This window comes from Brienomyrus brachyistius, chromosome 2 (genome assembly GCF_023856365.1).
Source record: "Brienomyrus brachyistius isolate T26 chromosome 2, BBRACH_0.4, whole genome shotgun sequence".
Taxonomy (NCBI): Eukaryota; Metazoa; Chordata; class Actinopteri; order Osteoglossiformes; family Mormyridae; genus Brienomyrus; species Brienomyrus brachyistius.
The window spans coordinates 27,215,802-27,238,089 of NC_064534.1; the positions used below are offsets into that span (position 1 = coordinate 27,215,802).

At 39.8% G+C, this 22,288-nt stretch overlaps 2 protein-coding genes across 2 annotated transcripts in view; one reads left to right on the plus strand and one right to left on the minus strand.

Moving 5' to 3' along the window:
* riok2 (RIO kinase 2 (yeast)) overlaps window positions 1-22,288 on the plus strand; it is a 399,097-nt gene that overhangs the window by 183,713 nt on the left and 193,096 nt on the right. The window lies entirely within an intron of this gene.
* On the minus strand, window positions 1,510-15,381 carry LOC125709788 (endoplasmic reticulum aminopeptidase 2-like). Its single transcript, XM_048978639.1, has 19 exons — window positions 15,232-15,381; window positions 13,585-14,193; window positions 13,289-13,427; window positions 13,045-13,179; window positions 12,516-12,636; window positions 12,226-12,380; window positions 10,231-10,344; window positions 9,951-10,082; window positions 9,476-9,607; window positions 9,283-9,351; window positions 6,580-6,755; window positions 5,840-5,919; window positions 5,450-5,633; window positions 4,907-5,063; window positions 4,480-4,664; window positions 3,393-3,554; window positions 3,107-3,247; window positions 2,398-2,479; window positions 1,510-2,220 (listed from the first exon to the last, which is right to left on the minus strand). Exons 2-19 carry the CDS (start codon window positions 14,085-14,087, stop codon window positions 2,074-2,076), a joined length of 2,814 nt encoding a protein of 937 aa, XP_048834596.1. The 5' UTR covers window positions 14,088-14,193; window positions 15,232-15,381; the 3' UTR covers window positions 1,510-2,073.

Genomic DNA, 22,288 nt, shown 5'->3' on the forward strand with positions numbered 1-22,288 from the left:
AAATAAAGAATGACACAGAAAATAATGAGTGAGTCGAGCACTCGGAAATTTACGAGCAAGATTATTTACAAAGGGATTTGAGAAACACTCACTATCAACTGATCTAAAGACTCAGCCAAAGAGTCACAAAAGCATTGCATCTAGAAAAAGTATACTTTAACAAAATTTTGTGATTCCAGAGAATGCATTTTGTCCACGTTTGCCCCACTAAGTCCACTGTTACACACTGTGGTAAAACCTTTTTATGTCGTGGGGACATTTTTCAGGTCCCCGCAATATAAAATTTAATATAAATATAAGTTTTTCAAGTACTACTGTACCTTTATTGCATGTAGATTTAAAGTATACTTGACACATCTGAGGGTAAAACTACTGTGATCACTCCGTACAGTGCCTAGGTCTGCTAGAAGAGGTGGGCCTGGACACTGCTCAGTTGGACTCAGGCATGGTATGCGTCTAGTGTGACCAGTAATCATGCCCGAGCATGGAACATAGATATGATGTCAGTGATGCTAGTGGCACATGTGCGCATGTACACTGTACATGAACTGGACCCATAAGGAATGCATCGGGCAGACTGTACAGATCTGGTAGCGATAAACATTTAACAAACATTGCTGCAAAGGGATCACTTTGTTTTACGGCAGAGCTGCAGTGTTCGTGTGAAATTTGGGCTGACGAGAGTATCGAGGAACAACTGGATGCAAAAACTCCAAGATATTTGTTAAACTGGAAAATCGTCTTATACATGCAGCACAATTAAATGAAAATCACTGTGTTGCACATTCAATAAATCTATAATAGGGGCACGTGTCATCGTCTCCATAGTGAGTCCAAATAAGCCACAAAAAAAGGACATTAATCATGAACTCCATTGAGCCTTGAACGTTCTGTGCAATATGAGCACAGACCAGCAGGGAAGTGGGGAGGGGGACAATGATACTGGGGCCCAGTACAAGGCAGCCGGGCCAAGTGGGAGTATGCCTTAAATCTCCTATGGGAAGTTATCAGCTGTCAAGTTTGCAAAAGCCGGACAGCCAATGAAAACGACTGCTAGATTGCAGCTGGGGTGCTGTTGGAACAAAGGGTTTTGGTTTACTGGGTAGCGCCCCCCCCCCCCCCCCGCCCACCCCAGTTGTCTGAATCAAATTTGCAATTTGATAAGACCATGTTCTATGCTGGCACTTTGTACCTTTGTATAAGTGGTTTGTTGGTACCCAATAAGTACAATAAATAATAGGCTGTGTTATGTTTTAGAATATAAAGTTAGCAAGAAACAGTCTCCCCCCCCTCAGATGCAAAAATCAAACTCTGCTGATGCCCATAGTGTGCATTTCCTATGATAGGTTCCCTAGCATGTGTCCTGGGCACTCCGGGATGGGTTCCAGGATCACTGAGACGCTGCATTGGATATGTGGTCATAGAAAATTATGGTGAAGGATGTGATTTGGTGATTCATGTCTGCACTGTGTAAATGAAGAATCCGAACAAAAGGGCTATTGGTACAAGTTACTTTAAAAACTTTTATTGAATGACTTAACCAGCAAGAACAAGCAGTTGTTTTCAATAGGAAGGTCTCTCAAAATCCATGCGAACAAATCACCCTAAGAGTATTTAACTGTATTATTCAACCTGCTACCATCCCAACACACACACACCAACTCACCTGTACTGTATCTGTAACAATACAAGCATTATTACAAGAATACTTAAGGAAAAAAGCACATCATTAAGTAAAAGGCTCATATTAAATCAAAAAAATACTTTCAAAAACACTTCAAAAATATAATTTCATGGGTAATTTGACATCTGCTGTATTGCTATCAAGCCTCATAAGAAAATACATTTTCAGCCATTTAGTTGGCATGGATATTTTCTTGGTCGTGGAAATGCAGGGACAGAGTGTGTCATTTCATGATAATGTAAAACAAGACATTTGAGAACTACTGAAAGATGCCAGACCTTAGTCATGTCTTAGAAAAAATCAGACAGTTAAACACATATTAGTCCTTGCACAATGGAGGGTGCAGTCATACTGACAGGGCAGGTCAGTGTTTTGTTCCAGTATGAAATTCATTGGTTGTGGTTTTGCAGCCAAGTTCTCAGGGATTCAAGGTTCTTCTCCAACCACATAATGTTCTTCTGCACATTCTCCAAGGCCACCTGAGTGGCCCGCAGTTGGGAAGATTGTTCCCTTATTGAGTCAAAAAAAGCTTTGACCTGCAAAAAATGACCAATTTACTAATAAATGCTTGAATACTGGCTTTGCACCACAATATGTCACAATCATCAAATGCATCTACATTTGCCAAAATTCACAATTATCCAAATCAACAAGGTGCTCCGAAACTAAAAAACTTATTTAACAAAGGATAAAGTAAAACACTGATATCTGACCTCACGGAGTTCCTCTTTAGATGAAAATTGAGCAGCTGTACCAATTATAATATTCCTTATACAGAATGATCCCAGCTGAAATCTGTGGAATTAAAAACAAATTACCAGAAATTAGTAAATAAACAAAACAGCACTGTCGTAATGATATGCATGTCACACACTTGGACAACAGGCTGATTAACTCAATAACTAAATCAACAAATAGAAATCTTGCTGTCCTGGCACATACTGTATATAGTATAATGAACTTACCAAAAATACTAATTAAGTGCTGGTTTTTTTCTAGTGCGATAAGTATTCCATTACCAATGAATATTTTTCATTACATGTATAACAAATTTAATTCCTGATATTAAATACAGATTGTCCCCAACTTACAACTTATGTGACTTACAAAGACTTGCACGCGACCACATTTTTTTTTTAAAACAAAGTAGATGCATGTACGAATAAATTTAAGGTGGCTGTACGCCCTGCACCCCTATCCTACCCAGTGCATGCTGCACACTGTGCCATAGTTACAGTGGCAAAGTACTGCAGTGCATGGCAGCATGACCATCCCAGTCTCACACGCATCTCCCAGTCTCATTCTCAGACCTACAACTCAGTGTGATTATCCTGTTCTGACGTACGACACGTTTGTTAGAACAGAGTCAGGTCGTAAGTCAGGGACAGTCTTTAATGAAGGATACCTAACACTGTCTCTTACTTCTCCACCAGTGCATTCCAATTCCTTTTCACAAAGTCCCAAGCAAGGAATCGACCCGTGGGGTGACTGGCCACAGTGTAGATTAGTTTGGACAAGTCTTGCATCCTGATCACAACTCCTTCCATGCCGAGTTCCAGCAACCTGCCACAAAAACAAGTGTTTAAAAAAACCCCAAAGCATCTTTCCAAACTGACGTGGTTCTAGTGTCCTTCCCTCTAACTCTTGTTCTTGACAAGGACTAAACACACACAAAACAGTATGTGAGACAGAGTGTGACCTCAGCTACCTTGACAATTTATCAGAGTCCTTGCTGCTCGATAAAGCATCCAGGATTTTGTCTTTCTCCGCCTCTGATAAGGAGTGGCTATACTTATCCAAAAGGTAGCCCCAGCCATCATGTCTCTGTGCCCCAACCGAATAAACCGTCTCAGCCACATCACTGGGTAAGCTGTGCGAATCAAAAAGAACAAGTTATAACAAAGCAAAATCATGCAAGTTATAACATTAGTATAACATATAACATTATGATTCATTTATGCTTTAGGGAAATACTGATGTTAGTTTTTGCATAACCGCCACCATTACAGACAGTTGAGAAAATAAATGATAAAGGCATAGACTGAAGTTCAGCTTATCATGTTTAAATTATATATAACTGATATATTAGCAATGTCATAAAGGTGAGAACTATTAAGCACCTTAGCAGTCATGTACCATTAGCGAAACGGTAAAGTGTTGCCGATTATAATATTTTTTAGATAAAATGTACAAAGATGCAATGCTTAAAAGAGACCCAATCAGTATGATGATTTAATTAGGCCCAATCAGTTTGATCAATGCAATTGGATAAAGGAGCAGATAGAATGTCAGACCTACGAGGCATGAATTTTTGTTTTACTCTTTTTAATGATTATTATTGTTTTTATAAACTGCTACCACATACTGGATAAGTTGTCATGGGAGATGGAAAGATTTCTTATTATTGATATTGATATACTTCAGAGGGGCCGCATGGTGGTGCAGTGGTTAGCATTGTTGCCTCACACCTCTGGGACCCGGGTTCGAGTCTCCACCTGGGTCACATATGTGTGGAGTTTGCATGTTCTCCCCATGTCATCATGGGGTTTCCTCTGGGCTCATTTCCTCCCAATGAGCTGAGGCTAATTGGAGTTTCTAAATTGCCCATAGGTGTGCATGTGTGAGTGAATGGTGTGTGAGTGTGCCCTGCGATGGGCTGCCCCCCATCCAGGGTTGTTCCCTGCATAGTGCCCATTGCTTCCGGGATAGGCTCTGGACCCCCCCGTGACCCAGTAGGATAAGTGGTTTGAAAAATGTATGGATGGGTGGATATACTTCAGATATTTCAAACAGACCTGATTTTGCCATTCGATGTCATCCAGTCATTAAAGAGGTGGTTTGCTTTTTCGACACAGGGGGGGAAGCGAAGGTCACACGCAAGGGAAAGGATGTGAGAGCGCAGTTTCCGGTCTGAGATGGATCCCTCGTCGCTCCATGTCTGCTTGGCAATCACAGCTTTGAAGTACTGCAGAATGTATGCCTGTTTCAGAAGAAAAGAGAAGGTCAATCCACATACACACATCATAAGAGTTGCCTTTGGTTTGCTCCTCGGGAAAAACACATTTTTCTTGATAAACACTGCTGTTCGCAACATAATAAATATATACGGCTAGATGTGACCGGAAAATATTTAGGTCATATGTGAGTTTAACCTTGTGAGTATATGCTTCTTTTATCTATCACACAGAACAATGTCTAACTGCAGGTGAGCATCAGCCATACTTTGAGGTTCTGCATGACATCACTGATGTTTCTGTGCTCCACCAATTTGTAGAAGCTTTCCAAGTAGCCAAGGCCTTGCAGCAAGGGAACATTGTGGGTCTCATCCTTCAAATAGGTAGTCAGGTCCAGAGCTTTATCAAGAGACAGATATCCTGCACTAGATACATTCAAGACATTTCAGCACCAAACTGGTTACATGTCACACTGGCATTATTGCAGTTTCCAATTTTGTGCACTAAATTTTGCAGTACAGCAATTTACAATAATATTAAGTCTTGTTTATGCACATCACAGTACATTTAAATTATCAATATTATTAATCATTTCAGTATTTCATGCAGGACGTATTATCAAATAAAATATACAGAGAAACAAATGTATGTTTTGATTATTCGTAAAACTATTCTTCTTATTTATTTGTTGCTCCTGTTGGATTAATGTAAATACCATCAATTTAAATGAATATTTTTTTCAGACATTCATTTATCATATAAACAGCTGAACACAAAAACTGATTCTCCCAGCATTTGAACAGGTACTTACCTCACAAGCTGAAAGGCATTGTGGATGAGGTTGGCTCTGTCCTTATAGCTCAGAGCTGTGTGGTTCTCCTTCAAGAGCCTTATAAGTGTGTCCCAACCATCTCCCTCATAGTGGACGATGTAGTATCCATTCATGTCAGAGTTAAACTTCACCCAGCTAGCTTCCTGTGCCAGCTCAATAGTGTCTGAAAGCAAGTTTGATATGTTTTAGTTATATTATTTGATGGCTGATACACACCAGGCTCATTTAGACAGACTTGACCTAACTGTTCGTCACTGGCGAGAGACTTTTGAGTGTGGATGAGGACACAACAAAACACGCAACACATTCAATTTCACCTTAAATATACTCAATGCGCATTGATCAAAATCACAAGAAATTTTTGCATACCTGACTTTGTTTGCAGTAAATGTCTGTTTACATTTTTGGAGTTGCTTGTTATGTATGTTAAAGGAACATGCCACAGGTATCTGTAAAACAGTCCAGCATAATTTATTGTCACCAACGTGACACCTGCAGTGCATGACACTATAGAACAATGGTCACAAACTCGTCACGACTGCCATGGCAATTTTCAAGACACTCTCATCCCAGCCCCAAAGGTTGGGGACCACTGGTATTGATGACATAGCTACATAATTATTGTTGTTAATGCTGATACATCATATTGCACTGTACTATTCATATTATACTGCATTGCCTTGAGTCCCTGAAACCATTTTAATGGGTCAGTATACAATGCATATCACAGGAAGTCTATTTTCATATGCGCTATATTGTACACCAATGGTTCTCTATACTCTTCCTGTTTCTGGAGGAGCCTCTACCAGAATATTTTCTTTCCAACCCAACCTTAATCAGGATCAGATAGTCCTTAATAGGCTAATGCTAAATATGGCAGGTTGACAGAAGGTGTGGGTTGGAATGAAGACATTCTGGCAGGGGGTCCTACAGTAACAGGTTGAGAAAAACTGCTCTACGCTAATAACAATAACCATTACGCATTCCTTTAAAGATTCGGTATGAAAAGCGAGAGTTTAATGGCAGTTCACCACCTGAGAGTAACTTCAAATATAAAACATAAAAACTCATGGGTAAGGGACAGCAGAGTGACTCATCTTTGCACTCACCCGTGCTGTAGAGACTGCCACGAAGGGTCACTGGGTCGTGCAGTCTTAATAAAGCGCTCCTGCCTAAGTTTCAACATGGAGCCCTGGTGAGATACGATGACCACAGGTATGCCCTTCTGGAGGGTCCATGTGTTCATGATGGACTTCAGGTCCCAGTGCTCCCCAGCAAAACGGTACTATGGAGTCAGAGAAGACATACATCTCTGAACCCAGGCTTTCAAGCAAGTACACCAGCCCCCATTGTTGGTGATGCACAGCCTTGATCGAATCACTGGCCAATGGTCTGATCTGAGGGCTGACCATCAAGAGCTCCACCACTCCACCTGACTGATGACATTCTCATTCTAACACCTGGGCCATTATATGCCCCCCAGTTGGGGGGTTTATTATCAGCTATATAAGGTCACCAGACACAAAGTGGAGTGCGCTTAAAAACATACACTGCACAGCTTGGAGTGCATTCATTTGCTTATACCAGAGTTACCACACATTTGTACATGAAGACATTTTTTCAGTTTTACAGACCGAAAATGTATTTATTAGTGAAACTAATATTAAAGCTTGGGTGGTAACACTGCATTCCATCCTGCAAAATAGTATCTTGGGGACCCCGTCCCCAACCCCTGCCTGGTGAAATTTATCTGCAAGATTTCTAAATATGCTGGAATAGCATTGTTTTATAAAGTATCTGAAATACCGTATTCTCTGGTTGCAATGTCTGGACCTACGACCCAAGGCACCATCATTAATTCAAAAATAGTACATAGACCATAACCTAGTCATTAGTCTGAAACTGCCTGCTGCTAAGCCAAAGACCATTCTTTTCCTACAAAGGTGTGAGCCAGTAACCGTGTAATAACCGTAGTATAAGCATTTTAAAGGCATGGTAATGTAGACATGTTTATATACACTATATAGACAAAAGTTTTGGGACACCTGCCCATTACACCTCCATCTGCATCAAGTGGATTACCCTCACTTGACCTAAGGACCCAAGTCCAACTCCGTTATCCCTCCTCCACCAAACTTTACATTTAGCACAATGCAGTCAGGTAGGTAACGTTCCCTTGGCACCCGCCAAACCCAGAGTCATCCATCAGACTGCCAGACAGAGAAGCGTGACTCGTCACTCCACTGAACACGTTTCCACTGCTCCAGAGTCCAGTGGCGGCATGGTTTACACCACTTGATTAGACGCTTGGCATTGCACTTGGTGACACGAAGTTACATGCAGCTGCTCAGCCAAGGAAGCCCATTCCATGAAGCTCCAGGTGTACAGTTTTTGTGCTGGAGTTAATGCTAGAGGAAGCTTGGAACTCTGCAGTTAGTGAGTCAACAGAGCGTTAGTGAATATTACTGTCTATGCGCCTCAGCACTTGGTGACCCTGCTCTGTTACCTCACGTAGACTACCAGTTTGTGGCTGAGTTTCAGCTCCTAAATGCTTGCACTTTGCAAAAACAACACTTACAGTTGACCGTGGAATATCTAGCAGGGAATACATTTCACAAACCGACTTACTGCAAAGGTGGCATCCTATGACAGCACCACGCTTGAATTCACTGAGCTCTTCAGAATGACCCAATCTTTCACAAATGTCCGTAAACCTGAGCGCATGATTAGGTTAATTTTATACACTTGTGGCAATGGGTCTGAATGAAACACCTTAATTCAATGATTAAGAGGTGTGTCCCAATACTTTTGTCCATATAGTATATATATTAAGTCATTGTGTTAGTAATTTAGCTTTAAGCACTTCCTTGGATTCAGCTGCGTTATAGGTAAACCTTGATTTATTTATGTATTATTAAAACCTGACTTACATACTTCATTTAGGTAAGTAAATAGAATTTGAAAATATGACTGGACTACAAGTTCATTACATCTTTTTGGTATTTCATCACTGACCACAGGTCGTGCAGCCTGTATCATGAAGCAGGATTTTTGGGTTACCGAGATAACACATTATATGCATATGAACGAAGACAAAATCCATTTAAAATTGGGTACCTTAAATCAAATAAGTTATATAGCTAACAACACATCTCATTCATGATACAAGCTCCAGGTCTTCAGGCTAAAGCACAGCTGTTTAAGTGATCTGTGGCAATTTCTTCACTATTGTACTTTCCATTAAGTAACGTTACTTAGAATTAAAAGCTATAATTTTGCATTGAATTACTACTGTGATTGGCCTGGCTGGCACTATTTGTGCGGTTATAGAAAATCAATCAGCTTCCTTCAGATTCAAGAATTCAGCACTGTCCTGGTATAAGAAAGCTTAACAAACACTGGTTAGAACGATTTGATCGACTACCATTGTAGAGCATAAATTAATAAGGAATTGTTGACTTTTGGTGGCTTTCTCATCTTTTCTATAGCCCTGTTAACATGCTCATACATGTACACCACTGCTTGGACCTAAACTCCATCTCTTACAATGTAAATGCATACATCTGTATACTGTATCATGTGACTGTCCAAATATGTTTCAATAAAATATCATGCCATTTCTACGCATGGTAGTATCATATATCTTTACATGTTAAGATTTTTTTTTTTTTACACTGAATTTCATTGTGTCCAAAAATGAATGCTTTATGCAATACTACAATTTCTTTGTTAATCATCATTTGAAATAAAACCCATATATAACGTACACTTCAGTAGTCATAAACTATCCATAAACAGGTTTTTACACTTACTGCGTTCTTGGGTGCTTGGTCGCGACTATAGCAGAACTCCCCAGATGTAAAATCATCAGCACTACATGTCTGCAAACCAAAAACAGAATTTATATGCGCTAAACTGGCAGATATTTCAAGAGAAGAAATGAATGGATGTTAACCAAGTCTTTCTTGCAGGAAATACAGAAGTAAGGGAATTTTAGGCAAGTACATTAGCAAGGGTCTCCCAGAGGTTCTCATTTCTGGCATTTTTGTAGCTAAACCTCTTTAGGTAGCGGACAATGCCACTCTGGAAGACATCTTCTGTCAGGAAGTGTCTGAGCATGTGCAGGATACAGGCTCCCTGAAAAATCAGATAGGAGTCAACCAATCAATACCATCTCCATCAGACGGACCAATGACATTGCATAATTGTGCACAGGGTGTCTATGAAAGAAGTGTGTAATTACAAACTAAGGAAACTTGTAGATAATTTGCAGTTTTGAAATTGCAAATATCATGTTTCCCATTAATCATGTGTGAATATATGCCCAGAGCTGGACCCTATATTGCACACAGGGACTCTACTGTATAAAGGATATAGAAAATGGATGGATGTTTAAAATGACCTACAATTCATAACAGTACAGCAGTACATGCATCGAAATGTTAGTGCTATGTTAAGTGTTGACAGTCATATATTCTACCTTTTCATAGGACACAGTATCAAACATTTCTTTTATCTGGGTGGGGTTCTCAGCCTCACAGGATATGGGTCGGGAGGAGTTCAAGGAATCCCGACCAGTGGCAACAAAGAAGGTGTCCAGTAGATGTTCCTCCTGGGATGGTGAAATTTATGAAAAATACTTGCATAAAGAAATACAGTTGTTCTCTCAGCAGTCTTTTTAACTGCATATATGTATCTCATATATAACTTTTCAAAAGGTGTAAATTTGACATGTGCATTTATCAGTCTGAAAAACATACCACTTTCATCTCGGGGAATGTGGCTTCAACAGAGACAATCTCCATGTATCGCGCAAATCCTTCATTTAGCCAGATGTCATTCCACCATTCCATTGTGACAAGATTACCAAACCACTGTAAAACAGGGGGAAATATGGTGCTGGGTTGAATAAATAAGGTATACAAAAATATGGTAACAGTACTGTCCGCTTGTTACAGTATGCTGACAGTGGATCTGAAGACAAGACCGAGGTACACGCTGGATGGGATGCTAGTCCAGTGGCAGGTGTCCAGGGGGCAATATGACATAATATTTTATCATGATAATTATTGTTTGACATAGAAAAAATGATCACGATATAATTAGCCATTATTCCTTTACTTCAATGCTGCCTTTTCGCTTAAAATTCCGTTAGAATTGTTCTTAAACAGATTCAGAACTTGTAAAATTACAACAAATTGAATGGACTGCAAACAGAAATCTAATTTTAATAAATACATGAATATGAAAATAAACTTTATCTGCCAAAGGTCGCAAAACTACACAATGATGACTACGGCTGGCCGATATTCCCTAAACATGATATCACAATATTTTCTGAGATTTGACAGGTATAATAATAAATAACACAAGCAGACCTTAGTGCAAATATAGTGCATTAAAACTGTCAATTATACAAGAAAACAAGTGTTTAGGCTATATTACAATAGTTATGGTATTCAAATTCATGACAATATAAATATTTATAATCACAGTACAATTTTTGTCGATATATTACCCGGCCCTATGCACACATCATACTGTAGAGGGAATTTAAAGCTTCCAGTTAGCTTAACTGCATTTCTTTTGAATGTGAGAGGAAACCAGGGAACCTGGAGGAACCTCACACAACAAAGGCAGAACACAGAGGAGAAAAATGTTCTTTTTTTAACCCTATTGGGTCTAGGGTTAGGGAACACACTTTCACTGACTGGGGCATGGTCACACATTTCATTCAATATCATAAACTTAAATCATGGAAAATAAATTGTTTTTTATATATTTATTTTGGCATTAAACTCATCTTAATCTTAGTGTACTTTGTAAATATCTCAGATTTATGTGAAGTTTGTAATTTGACATCAAACTATAGACATGGCAAAATGCAGTTTGGGACACTTGCATAATATCTGATCACCAAAGTCTTGGCTACATGAAGATGACTAAATGGTGTAGTTGCAACATTCACTTGGATAAATAAGAAAAACCTAACTAATGTCACTATTCCTGGGCTCCTTTCATTGAATATGTAACAATTTTCATATGTATGCATGAGCCATTCACACCTGGCCACATCCCCCCCTCCCCTTTTATAGTGCTGATGGGGATGTATCAGGATCGCGTTTCACCGTTGCGTTGTTCATCAAATTACCATGCGAATGCGATTTGTATACGCGGAAATGCAGCTACTCAGAATGCGGATAGTGATCTTCAGGTGAGGGCGGTACTACACGCCCCCGATGCAGGTAAAACAAAGAAAGGTGACATGGTTTACTTTTTTGCCAATTTAACCTAATTTTAAAAACTTTAATACTTCTGACAGTGTCTTTTCATGTTTCTACAATAAGATTTTGGCGAATTATGAACTGAAATAGACGAGAAAGGTATGTGGCATCTCCGACGATGCCGTTGACTCCAGAGGGTTAAACAGGGAGACACAGTTGATAGCACTGCTGCCTGACACCAGGGCTGGGGGTAAGAATCTGTCCTCTGAAGTGTGTCTTCAGAGTGTGGACGTTCCACTGGGTACTCTGGTTTCCTTCTGCAGTCCAAAGATATGCAGCTAGGCTAAGTGGCATTCTATAAATTGCCTGTAACATGTGACTGTATGCATGTGTCCTGAGTCTACCCCTGTCCAATATATGAAGTAGGATGGAGGGATGGATGGAGGAATGGATGGATGGATAGATAGATGGGTGATTTTTAAATGAGTCTTCCATGTGACAACATATCTGAACACATTGGCTGGTACCTACCTGGTGAGCTAGTTCATGGGCAATCACCAGGGTCACCCACAGCTTGTCAGAGGCAGATGAGGTCTCAGGGTCATAGAGAAGGGATGTTTCCCTGTAGGTAGTCAGGCCCCAGTTCTCCATGGCGCCTGACTGGAAATCAGGGATGGCAATTAGATCTGTCAAAGAAGTAAAAACAATGAAGATGAAGACTCATTTAACAACTTAAATCTCAGACCCTTTCATAAACCATGGCCAGATTAACACATCTGCACAATGCAAAGGCATCTTTACAACCAAAAATGCAGGCTTACCTTGCTTTGGGAGGGGATATAAGATATTAAAATAATTCTCATAGAACTCCAAAAGTTTAATTGCAGCTTGCAGCGCATATTGTGTCTGATCCCACTTATCAGGAATGGCGTATACTGAGACCTGCAGGAACAGTGTTAAGACAACATTGAACCTTTTCAAATCAACATTTGATTTTAGTGTTAAAATGGTTTTACAATGTTCATCTCGTGCATCCATAGATTGAACTGCAATGAGAATTTGAAAAATCCTATACAGAATATTTGTAGACATAAACTGGCACAATATTTCTTCCAAAGTAACATGCAAGTGAGGGTCAGAGAGAACGCCCTACTCCTGGGGAAACTGGGATTAAGGACCTTATTCATGGGCCCACTAGAAACATCAATCTGGCAGCCTTGAGATTTGAACTGGGAAATTTCTGATTACGGGCACTTTTTAAGGATCCTAACTCACAGAGTCCCAAACCACCCCATAAAAGCAAACTTCCTATGTAAAATGTGATGTATCGTAAAAAATATTTTGTCGTACGTCAATGCCAGACGAGGTTCTTCCACTGACTGACTTGAATTCACAGACAACGAAGGCCACCAGATAGGTGCTCATCCGCACGCTCGTTTCAAAGTGATCCTCAAACAGACCTCCCTCCAGGGCAACCGTTTGTTCCTGCCAGCAAAAACAAGCGCAATTTTGAAGCCTGCAGATTTAAATTATTTGGCACAGGTTAATAAGGGTTTGCCTTGAAGTAAGTGCCACACAGGATTGCCACACATACAATGGGCATGTTGGACAGTGCAATGTGTTCCTGATTTCTTCTTATCCTAACGGAGTAGTTGGCTTTGAAATTCGGCTCATCAAAACATGGAAAGGCCATCCGTGCAAATGTGGGCTCGAAGTGTGTGGATGTCAATATTCTGCACACAGAACAGAAAAAACAAGTTTTTATTTTATTGCGAAAAGAACCACAGAGCACCAATGTGATACTTCCTCTCATCAAATTGTATTTTTCAAACATCTATGAGAGTTGCTTGCTTTTTCATTTTACTTTGGCTGAAACGAGAAGAGTATTACCTTGTTTCCCCCGTTTTTGTTTTGTACGAACTCTTGTATAGGCCGTAAAATCCATCAGCTAATGGAGCAGCAAATTCAAGATGAAGGAAATACTTTTCCCCTGCAATCAATATTTTTGGAGAGAAAACTGCAATCTGCTCATGGGGCAGGTACTCCAGCACGGGCAGAAGCTTCTCTGATTGGTAGGCCTCACTCTCATCCAGGATGGTTGCTGTCTTGATGGTGAGGTTTTTGCTGTGCAGTACAATCCAGTTGGTATCATTCTTGACGTCAATCTCAATCCTGACTGAGCCGTTGAATCTGAGTGTGGTCAGGTTGGGGTGTATGAGCATGTGGTAGTGGATGGGTATCACATAGTTTGGCAGTCGGAGTTTGCTCCATGGAAATGGAAGGCCATTCAGAGCTACATGGGCTTTCTCTCTCACGGTGTCTTTGGCTTCTACGGCAAGACTGGCCTTAATGACGAGAGTCAGCAGAAGAGCTAAAGTTGACGGCGACATCATAGAAGGGAATGACTGCAAAATGTGTAAATTAAAATAACATAACTTGACATCAGCAGAGATAAGAGCACCTATGATGTCAGCATTGCATCTTGAAGGAACTCTTAACCTAAAGGGAAAAATAATAATAAAAAAAAAAAGTGTTAGACTGTGCCTTTAATTTACTGGGAATTTATACATACAGTACTGGGCGAAAGTCTTAGGTAGCAAAAAGAAAATAATGTTTAAATGATCTTTATATTGATGTAAAACTATGCTATTATGCTTATCAAAGTGTGTTAGTTTAGCCATTTCAAAACAAGTACTTGCAGCGCCCATCCACTACGCCCATGTATTTTGTGACTTAACCACTAACACACCTTGTCCAGCTAATCAATATCTCATTGACTTTAAATAATTAGGTTAGTTAATTAAGTTAAGTGGAGGTGAAATTTAATAAATAGATCGAATGGCTGAGGTGTCCCTGAGGAGAGGTTTGGGAACTGAAGCAGTGGTCATCTGGCCACCTAACTGATGGCATTTTTTTTAACTAGTTTTTATTCTATTACTCCTAATTTATATGTGTTCTAATAGTATATTGTTTTTTGTTCAGAGTGAATGTGCACGTACTACCCAGATAAATAGCTTTAACCATTTCCTTTGACTGCCTAAGATTTCTGCACGGTACTGAACGTACACGTATAGGTATACGTATAGGCATATGTGTGTGTGAGTGTGTCGTCCTCTTAAACTACACATCATAAAAGTTAATTTGGCCTAGCCACAGGAGGGAACACGGAACAGCAAACAGATAATCCCTCCTATTAACAGTTCAGTGTATAGGTCACACTAGCACAAGGTCAGAATACATACACATGTGGTTTTGCTGTAAAGTTAAAGCACAGAATAAAGGCTGCCTTCACTGCAGCGCAGCTAAGTAGCTAGATGCGTCGCAGCCGACTGAGGAAACGGTCATTCATTTGGAAGCGTGTTGCTGTGCAGCTCGCCGAGTACTAATTTTTACGTCTAAGGTCAACAGATTCACCATAAATACCTTAAGGACTGTCATTAATTTAGAATAAGCGCTGATAATACGTGTGTGAGACATTCACGGTCTGCTGTTTAGAGGAGATATTTCCCTCTATTTAGGAAAACGAACCGTGTTTACCTTCAGATCTGCTGCATCACTCGGGTTTCTGCGGTGTGCTCAGCTTTCATTTTCTCTTTCATGTATCTTACCCAGAATTCCTGCCTATGCAGCTGCTGTTTTTACGGCTGTCGCGCGCCCTTCTATATGTAGATGGCAGCAGGAAGAAGCTCTGGCTCGCGCCAAAGAACAAAAGCGACGGAGAACAAATGGTGTCGCTCGCGCGGCTATGTCAGATATGCTACGCTCTGACCTACTTTTACCCGTCTGCATTCAAAGCCTTCATGCTGTATTGTTTTTCTTTCTGTACCAGTTTTTTCCCATTAACTGTTTTGCTTATTTCTTCGAAGTTCTTTAACAGATGCAATAATCAATAACAGCAATTCTGGGAAAACATGAGAGTTTAATTGTGAGATAACAACTTGGTTTGGCATAATTGTTGAAGAAGTGAATGTTGAATAAAGTGCAATATAACAATGAGTGACATAGAGTTGTCAGACATCCTATATTCTGCGTATTGAAAGGGAAAAAAAATGCCGTGTTTGAACCGAAATGAACGGGTTGCCCCTCCCCCGTTCAGTGAAGTTTGTCTTATTCCTTCAGACTGGAAGTGGCAACCCTGGGTACACAGGGGCACAGGGGCACAGTGTGAATTGCTTAAGCTCCACAAATGTAAGTGAGACGACCACCTTCTCAGTGGACTAATTATGTTATAGCGATAGTAAAGCAGTCACCGACTAAGTGTAATGTCACATTTTCAGTATTAATTATAAGAATAATAGGATGAAGAAGGAAACTACAGGCACAAGGCAGGGAATAATCCGGAATATGGCACAGGAGGATAGGATCCAGATTCCCTGGACACTGCATAGGGCAAGCAAGTACAGAAAATAGTGTTGCCAACTCACACATCTGGCTTTATGACTCTCACGCACAGAGAAATCTTTTGGCAAATTTGTATTATTCCAGTATAAACCTCAAATCAGCTGCATCAAAAGTGTCAGGGTAGTCTGCAAACCCTACAGACTATATACAAGATAATAAAACTCTTACATACAGGTAGATGCATGTGCATGTCTGTGCAGACTTATCTCGATTTGAAACTCTCGTGGTAACCAGCTGACTTAAGTCGGTGACACTAAAATAGATGTATAACAACAATAATAATTATGATCATAATGTTCAGCAGGGCACAGCATGGCGACTCACACCTGCAGGGTTGTGTGTTTGAATCCCATAACTGGTCCTCTGTGTGTGGAGTTTCCATGTTTTTCTTTGTGATCCTGTACAGAATTAGAAACTGTATGGATGTTGGACGTTGGAGAGACAGATGGAAAATTTGCCGTTTTTCTTCCTGTTAATTATTTCAGGTTGTGAAACGTCGTTCGCGTGTGTTGGAGTGACAGCCTTCAGTGGCAGAGGCATAGAAGAGCGAATCAAAGTGCTTCATGCTTAAGCTGCCTTGCAGAGCACGCGTTCGCACCGCTACGTGCTTCAGATAGCAGCCCTGACATGACAGCCCTACCATCTGCTACTTGACAGTTTGTGCTCAGTGAACCACCTGCCAGGGTATTAAACAAAACATGAATATGACAGAAGTTATAGTTTTATATAAACTGGATGAACCCTGGTGGCAGAACGGTATGTGGCCTTCAAAGCAGATATGGACCTTATGCCTAACGATATTGTAAAGGTCTGTGAGTAACGTGTTTGCTCTGAGGAAGCAGTACAAAAGAAGAAATGGCAGATGAGTGCATATCACACATGAACACATTGTACAGTCCCTAATATAACAGCAAGTGATGTACAGAGTAGCTGCCATTCACTAACTAGGTGCAAGGGGGTTTTGGGTGGTGGGAGCGTATCTGGAGTGTACTGTAGCTCTTCTTCAAACAGGTTGCCCTTAACTCCTTGTGTCAGAATGTAGCAGATGTGTCGTTCTCTGTGTATGTGCTTTCCAGAATGTCTTGGCGTGGATTTTTTTCAGCCGATTAGCATCTGAACCTAGTAAAATATGGAATGCCATATTAATCAAAATGATAAGTATATTTAAATGAATGAATGAATGAATTAATTAATTAATATTCTAATAATTCGATGTCCTTTTGTTTTACAATGATACAAAATATTATTTAATATGATCACTTAATTCAAGTTATATTTCACAGTAAAGTTCAACTTTTTCCACATTGTTTTATTTCTGAACGAAGGTTTTCTGAACCAGCTTAAGATTAAATATCTTCAAATTATAATAGGAACTTTCTAAACTGAACGTTTTAGAACATAATTACCACATAATGTATTATAACATAGTGAAATGGCCTGTTACAATATAACAATAATTATAAATATAGAAACCATGAGTTATACAATAAATTATTTTACGGCACAGAGACACTGCAATCATTGGCATAACAGAGGACCCGCGAAGAGAAAGAGCAACCATTCTGGAAGTGTATATATTAAATGCACTGTCTGTTCGTCTGCTATGAGAGCAGACATCTACAGTATTACATGACATACAGGCACCAAAATTTCAAAATACGAAAATAATTTTCTGATCTCCCCTATTTAATTACATGCTGTTTTTCTTACTGGCTGTTATCTCAGCCTTTCCCAGCAATTTCCTGACTGGATTCCGACCCAAAGTATCTCATTTCACACCACCAAATCGCTTCCCTTCCATTTAACACTGAAAATGATCTGTGAATATGAATTCCCTGAATGCGAAATTCTGGCATCACACCATTTATTTGAATACTACTGGCTTGGCTTATTTACAGTACTATACCCACACATTCTTGTTTCCTCTGAAGCTGACTCATACGTCGTTTTAATATTAAAGTTTCAATCAATGGCTAAATCCACTCAAATTAAGCAACTCTCGCTCATCATACAAGTGTTACTGCGTTAAATAGTGCAACATGTAGTCAGACCTGCTACGCGTGATATTACACCAAGAATTTATTCTACCGCGATTGATATTCCAAAGTCCAAAATACAATATGGAATCACATTTGTATTCGCACGATTTTAGTCTGATAAAAAACAACGTGAACTACAACGCTATATGGTCTTTGCGAGCAAACAGCTCTCCGAGTGAACGGTATTTATATACGACCAATAAACCAATCTTTCTTTTGACCCCGTTTTTTTTCAGTGAATCGGTCGAACCGATCTTCAAATATAAAATAATAATCGAACTTTTTGTACATCAACGCATTGCATAGGTCAAAGTCTTAGATTCCAAAAATCTAAAAATATTTGACAAATTATCATACAAAAATACAGCAACTTAAAAAAAATCACTTACATTTGCTTTTCCTGGGTTGTTGCCATGTCACAATCAGTGTCCCTCCACATAGCGATGTATTTATGCTGTGTGCATGCCCAGCTGGAACTATTACCTGACTAATAATGGTCAAATTGACGCTTCATGAACCATTTCCTGTATTTTTGACCACGTTAGATGGTGATCTCTGTTCAAAAAAGGCTCAGCGCTTGCCCCAAAGTTAACCAAGAACACCATCTAGTGGGCACAGAAAGTATATTAAATGGTTCATGATGCGTTGTCTTGGCCATCACTACACCAGACTATGGAAAAGATTTTGGCACGTTTGGTTAAACAGCTTACTAGGCAATTCTCGTGAGACTCATAAGACTCATAGGAGATGTTTATTATATGATTTATTAATGTTTTATTATTATTATTATTTCTTATTTAAATAATTAATTACTTTATTGGTCACTGGTTTCACTGTTTTTATAATTTAATTAATTTTATTTTGGTGTAAGTTACTAAGTTTGGAACCCATTTTCCCCGTTAGATATGTGTATTTTAGTACGCAATATTACTGAAGGTGACATTTTTCAGGAAGGCATTAGTTGCCTTGTAGCACAACTGATGTATTCTTGTTACTTATCTGCTGTTTTAATTGGTTGAGATAATATATTTAATAAAAGAATTGTGGTGCAATAAAGGAACCTTAAAAAAATTAACTATGCTAGTTTTTGCATTCATTTTTTAAATTACTAAAGTACTTACAGTAGCTACTTGGCTGCAGGTCAAATACAGCAGCATGACAGTGAAGTAATAAAAAATCTACAACTGTCAATAACGGCAGTTGTCTTTTCTACCCACTTCAACATCTGCTGTTGTTTTTTTCGTTTGGCACCATGTTTCACACAAGTGGATCTCAGGTCACATGACTGTCGCCTGATAATCCTTTTGCTGCAGTGCTCAACACCCTAAACCTGCACAGGCAGCAATATGCTCCTCAGCTTCCTGACAACGTTTTTTGTGGCAGGTAAGTATTGACTTGCGAATTTATAATGAACAGGTTAGTCAACTGGATAAACGCGGAGGGCAAAATTTAACGCAGTGTTGTGTAAAAGTTGGGTTTCAGGCTTGTGAATGATGCAGGAAAGGCTCATTATAGGGTTGCATGGTTCATAAAATGCTGGAGTTCAAGTTAATTTGCAGCAGCCAGCTGGGTCATAGTGATATGAAATAATTAAAGTAAAATGTGCAATTATATAAATCCTTTTAAGATAAGCAGGCATTTGGAATTGTGTTAAATGGTTTGGTTGTATTTTCCCATTGTGTGTGTGTGTGTGTGTGTGTGTGTCTGCAGCAGCTGAGGCTGAGGTTTCTGGCATTGCTACTCCTCTGTTTCACCTCCCCGGGGAGCTGGACAGCAGGACCCTCCTAGTCTGCCTTGTCAGCGATCTTCTGCAGGATGACGCGGAGGTGTCATGGATCTCCAGTCGCGCAGGGAGGTCTAACCAGACCTTCTACAGTGTTCTAAGGGAGGATGATGGCTCACACAGTGTCATGTCTATCATCTCTGTAGCTTTACATGAATGGGAGTCATTCACATGCTTCGTGAGCTACACTGGGCTGGCCAACCTCAAAACCAGGCATTACATTGGAGTGTCAAGTAAGATGTCTGGCAGGAATTCACTGTCCAGAAAGGGATTTTAATCTCATACGCAGCGCATATGCGGAGCCTAACATGTTCTTTTGTTTTAGAACACAAAGATGATGGCACCTGTTTGGATTATCGAACTAATATCTCTCAAGGTAAATGAGCATCAAAGTATCAAACATTAACTTCAGAGGCTGAGATATAAAGTAAATGTTGGAAGAGCTGGGTTTATGCATGCTGAAATTTTATTGTAGTAACATCTATAAACACGTACAGTATTTAGTAATATACTGAATTTCTTCATTAATCATTCATTTTATCCATTTACCATGGACATTAGGTGACGTAGCTTCCTTTGATAATTATGTAAGCTACCCCTATTGTTCCATCTAAGGCAGCACTGTTAAATTTGTCATAAATCTGCTTTCTTCTGTGTCATATAGATATATTCTCAGTGATCCGGACGCAGACTGATGCTATCGTCACTGTGGCTCTCAGAATTCTGTTTCTAAAATCCACTGTTTTCAATTTTTTGATGACCACACGGGTCATCATGAACAGGTAAGAACCCTTAGCATATAACTGCGAGCAGATATGAAGTTTTGCAGCCTTGCAGTTTTCTATATTTACCACTAAAAAATGCAGCAGTGTGACCCGAAGGAACGGGGTTCTGCAGACAGAACCCAGAGCAGGTTCAATTGTATTTCCACTGTGACTTCAAGCTTAGGGCTCGAACTGCCTGAACACCATGGCTGCTCTTACAACAACCCATGGTCCACAGTAACGGCACGCAAAAGCAGATGCATTAGACAGGCTTACTGGAGGAAAAACAACCAGCAATGCACTGGGCCAATGCGATTGATTTTGTAACGCAAAAGAACCACAGTAGTAAAGAAGTATATTACAAAAAACATAACAGCATTTAATATACCATACTCCATGCAACCCTGTGCTGGATAACTGATTTGCAGATATATGGATAGATGGATAATTAATAATTACTAATAATTAAAAATAAATTATGGAATTGTGAACAGGCTTTTTCTGAGTGTGAATCCAACCTCTTATTTTCTCTGCATAAGAAAAAATTAACATTCAATGATTCATATACTCCATTTAATACACATGCTAATATTATCATCTAGTATATGTGCAAGTATTATTATACTACTTAATAATATGGTGTAACAGAAACTGTATTCTCCCATTCATGTACTCCCCAGTGGAGACATCAGGGAAGAACAGAGTGTGACAGTGGAAAGGGTTCTGACGCACTCCCTGGCCTGCAGAGCCCACTTTAGGCAAGGAGTGTGACAGGTCAGTCATCACCTCACAGCTATGCAAAAGGAAGCCGGCAGATGCCTATGAATAAACGAAAGGATCAAAGTAAAAATCCTCACTACCCCCCTCTGCTTCCTGCAGCAGCGAACAGCAATGGAAGAGATGGACTCAGCCACACAGGGACGCCGTACCCTTCACCCGGGCAGCTGGAGGAAAGTCTCCGGAGCTTGATTCTTAAAAAAAAGGATCCATAGCCTAAATACCTGCTGTTGTACCGTTCAGTGAGCTGCTGACTGACTGCAGTGCGGTCCTCTGGGATACAGTAGATGCAAAATTTGATAGCATTTTGATGAATAAGCCATGAGATCGATGAAGGATCACACTGCACGGTGGTAAACAAAATTGTAGCGGGAAGAAGATCTTGTGTAAATCTGTGTAAATTTTTAAAATGATTAGTTGATGAAGGCAGGGTTAAGTCCATTTTTTCCCCCATTATACCCTTGGGTTTTACTTTGGTTAATTTAATTATTTGTTCAGTGTTTGAGGATGAACGTCTGTGAACAAACATCTGTGAAATTCTAGCCTGGCCATAAGCCACAAACCAGGTGTGATGAATAGTGAGATGTGGGAATTCCTCTAAAAGAAGCTCACCTGCGCCCTACTGATACCATCATCTATCCAACCTGCGCAACTAACCAGGGCAAGCAGATGTTTCTGTGTTGCACAACTCCTTCTGACTTGTGTTCCAAAACAACAAAGCGATATAACTCTTAAAGAAAAAAAAACATGCTTGTGTCACAAGAATGCGATTGATTATGAATGTCTTTTAAACCACTGAAATATCAGATGCACTAAAAATTGGATCAGGG